Genomic DNA, 3,721 nt, shown 5'->3' with positions numbered 1-3,721 from the left:
CAAACTTGTTTTTTTATTTAATCTTTGAACGTTTTTGAATCAATGCACGTTTTGATTTTGGCTCTCCGTAGATGAATAATTAACACGAGATCTGCATATTTTTTTTTTTTTGCTAATTGACTTTCTCATAGTTTTGATCGAATGGTTTTGAGAAAAAAAAGGAGCGGGGTAGAAGGCCTAGTTGCCCTCCGATTTTTTGGTTACTTAAAAAAGGCAACTAGAACTTTTAATTTTTTACGAATCTTTTTATTAGTAAAAGATATACCTACCTTACAAAGTAGCTTACGTAACGAACTTCTGTATTCTAATTTTTTTTTTATTACGTATATGAAGGGGTTCACCCCCTCGTCAGTACCTCGCTCTTTACACTAAAGCTTAAATTTTGTCCCAATTTCTTAAGAATGACCCCTGAATCACAAAAGCCGTAGAATAAATGGTTGAAATTACTAAAAATGCTTTAGCGCAAAGAGCGAGGTATTAGGAGGAGGTGAGCCCATCATATGCGTAATAGTTTCTCTTTGTTTTAAGTTTTAATGCTTCTCCTTACTTTCAGTTGAAACAACTTTTTCATATTTTTTTTTTTTTTTGTAATAATGCTAGAGAATCCTGCGCTCCCTTCATCAAACTTTTCTTCCCCCTTGACAAATTGCTCCAAGGAAAGTTCCCCCAACATATCCCCTCTTCTCACCCCCCCAACCTAAAAATCCCCCACAAAACGTCTGTACACTTCCAAATAACCATTACTATATATAAGCACTGGTCAAAACTTGTAACTTGTGGCCCCTCTCACGTGGACTGTGGGGGAGTAAGTGGTCCCCAAAGATATAGCTATAAGGTTTTTTTTGAATGCGCTGAATAAAATGGCTACCTCAGAATTTTGATCCAGTGACTTTGGGAAAATAATTAGCGTGGGAGGGCGCCTAGGTACCCTCCAATTTTTTGGTCACTTAAAAGGGCGCTAGAACTTTTCATTTCCGTTAGAATGGGCCCTCTCGCAAGATTTTAGGACCACTGGGTCGATACGATCACCCCTGGGGAAAAAAACTGCAACAAACAAACAAACAAATAAACACGCATCCGTGATCTGCCTTCTGGCAAAAAATACAAAATTCCACATTTTTCTAGATAGGAACTTGAAACTTCTACAACAGGGTTCTCTGATGCGCTGAATCTGATCATGTAATTTTCGTTAAGATACTATGACTTTTAGGGGTTATTTCCCCCTATTTTCTAAAATAAGGCAAATTTTCTCAGGCTCTTAACTTTTGATGGGTAAGATTAAACTTAATGAAACTTATATATTTAAAATCAACATTAAAATGCAATTCTTTTGATATAGCTATTGGTGTCAAAATTCCATTTTTTTGAGTTTTGGTTACTATTGAGCCGGGTCGCTCCCTACTATACAGTTCGTTAGCACGAACTGATTGATATAGTAGCATTGCCCCCTTCCGGTTACCAACATAATATACGACTATCAGGAATAATATTTTTCCTTAGAAATGACAACAATTAGATTTTATATTTCAAAACCAGGGACAATGATACAATAGGCTCTATAATAAAAATACTGCTGCTACTAAAAACTCACGGCAACACCAAGCCACCGGAGGCCAACAAGCTACGCACGCTCCTTTTTCTTCTTCATTTATGCAAAGCCTCCCTCTTCACACACTACAAGGAAGTTTCCCGTTTCCCTTAAATCTTTCTTTACAATATCCTCTCAACCCAACCGTGGGTGACCCGCTTTATATTGGCTGAAAAAGACATTCTTTGACAATCTGTCATCCTTCATCCACAGAACGTGCCCTAGCCATCTCTACCTTTCTCTCACTGTAGCTGTAGAAAGTGGGATTGAACCGCACATTTGGTTCAGCCTACTGTATGAAATACGGTTAGTCAGACGGGTACCCAAAACAATCCCTAGGAAATTTCTCTGAAAAACATCTAGTAAATCTTCAATCTTTTTTCAGAGTGCCCCTTCTTCATAACCCTATTCGATACTGTCATAACTATAGCTTCCAATATTTTAATCTTGGTTTGCAGACTTGTGTTCCAATTTTTGTTCTTATTTGACACTGTCATCGCTGTAGCTTCCAATATTTTAGTCTTGGTTTGCAGACTTGTGTTCCTATTTTTGTTCCTATTTGATACTGTCATCACTGTAGCTTCCAATATTTTAGTCTTGGTTTGCAGACTTGTGTTCCTATTTTTGTTCCTATTTGACACTGTCATCACTGTAGCTTCCAATATTTTAGTCTTGGTTTGCAGACTTGTGTTCCTATTTGACACTGTCATCACTGTGGCTTCCAATATTTTAGTCTTGGTTTGCAGACTTGTGTTCCTATTTTTGTTCCTATTTGACATCGTCATCACTGTAGCTTCCAATATTTTAGTCTTGGTTTGCAGACTTGTGTTCCTATTTTTGTTCCTATTTGACACTGTCATCACTTGTAGCTTCCAATATTTTAGTCTTGGTTTGCAGACTTGTGTTCCTATTTTTGTTCCTATTTGACATCGTCATCACTGTAGCTTCCAATATTTTAGTCTTGGTTTGCAGAATTGTGTTCCTATTTTTGTTCCTATTTGACACTGTCATCACTGTAGCTTCCAATATTTTAGTCTTGGTTTGCAGACTTGTGTTCCTATTTGACACTGTCATCACTGTGGCTTCCAATATTTTAGTCTTGGTTTGTAGACTTGTGTTCCTATTTTTGTTCCTATTTGACATCGTCATCACTGTAGCTTCCAATATTTTAGTCTTGGTTTGCAGAATTGTGTTCCTATTTTTGTTCCTATTTGACACTGTCATCACTGTAGCTTCCAATATTTTAGTCTTGGTTTGCAGACTTGTGTTCCTATTTGACACTGTCATCACTGTGGCTTCCAATATTTTAGTCTTGGTTTGCAGACTTGTGTTCCTATTTTTGTTCCTATTTGACATTGTCATCACTGTAGCTTCCAATATTTTAGTCTTGGTTTGCAGACTTGTGTTCCTATTTTTGGTCCTATTTGACACTGTCATCACTATAGCTTCCAATATTTTAGTCTTGGTTTGCAGACTTGTGTTCCTATTTTTGTTCCTATTTGACACTGTCATCACTGTAGCTTCCAATATTTTAGTCTTGGTTTGCAGACTTGTGTTCCTATTTGACACTGTCATCACTGTGGCTTCCAATATTTTAGTCTTGGTTTGCAGACTTGTGTTCCTATTTTTGTTCCTATTTGACATTGTCATCACTGTAGCTTCCAATATTTTAGTCTTGGTTTGCAGACTTGTGTTCCTATTTTTGTTCCTATTTGACACTGTCATCACTGTAGCTTCCAATATTTTAGTCTTGGTTTGCAGACTTGTGTTCCTATTTTTGTTCCTATTTGACACTGTCATCACTGTAGCTTCCAATATTTTAGTCTTGGTTTGCAGACATGTGTTTCTATTTTTGTTCCTATTTGACACTGTCATCACTGTAGCTTCCAATATTTTATTTTTGTTCCTATTTGACACTGTCATCACTGTAGCTTCCAATATTCTAGTCTGGGTTTGCAGACTTGTGTTCCTATTTTGTTCCTATTTGACACTGTCATCACTATAGCTTCCAATATTTTAGTCTTGGCTTGCAGACTTGTGTTCCTATTTTTGTTCCTATTTGACACTGTCATCACTATAGCTTCCAATATTTTAGTCTTGGTTTGCAGACTTGTGTTCCTATTTTTGTTCCTA

At 36.8% G+C, this 3,721-nt stretch overlaps 1 protein-coding gene across 1 annotated transcript; it reads right to left on the bottom strand.

Annotated features, from left to right (window-relative positions):
• Nucleotides 1-2,431: 2,431 nt before the first annotated feature.
• Nucleotides 2,432-3,511, bottom strand: LOC136038980 (putative uncharacterized protein DDB_G0286901). Its single transcript, XM_065722499.1, has one exon. It carries the CDS (start codon nt 3,509-3,511, stop codon nt 2,432-2,434), a length of 1,080 nt encoding a protein of 359 aa, XP_065578571.1.
• Nucleotides 3,512-3,721: the final 210 nt, after the last annotated feature.

This window comes from Artemia franciscana, chromosome 18 (assembly GCF_032884065.1).
Source record: "Artemia franciscana chromosome 18, ASM3288406v1, whole genome shotgun sequence".
NCBI classification, from domain to species: domain Eukaryota; kingdom Metazoa; phylum Arthropoda; class Branchiopoda; order Anostraca; family Artemiidae; genus Artemia; species Artemia franciscana.
This window is presented reverse-complemented; position numbering and strand designations above follow the sequence as displayed.

Coding starts and splice junctions, on each gene's coding strand:
- LOC136038980 (XM_065722499.1), bottom strand. CDS start 3,511: ATGACAGTGTCAAATAGGAACAAAAATAAAATATTGGAAGCTACAGTG.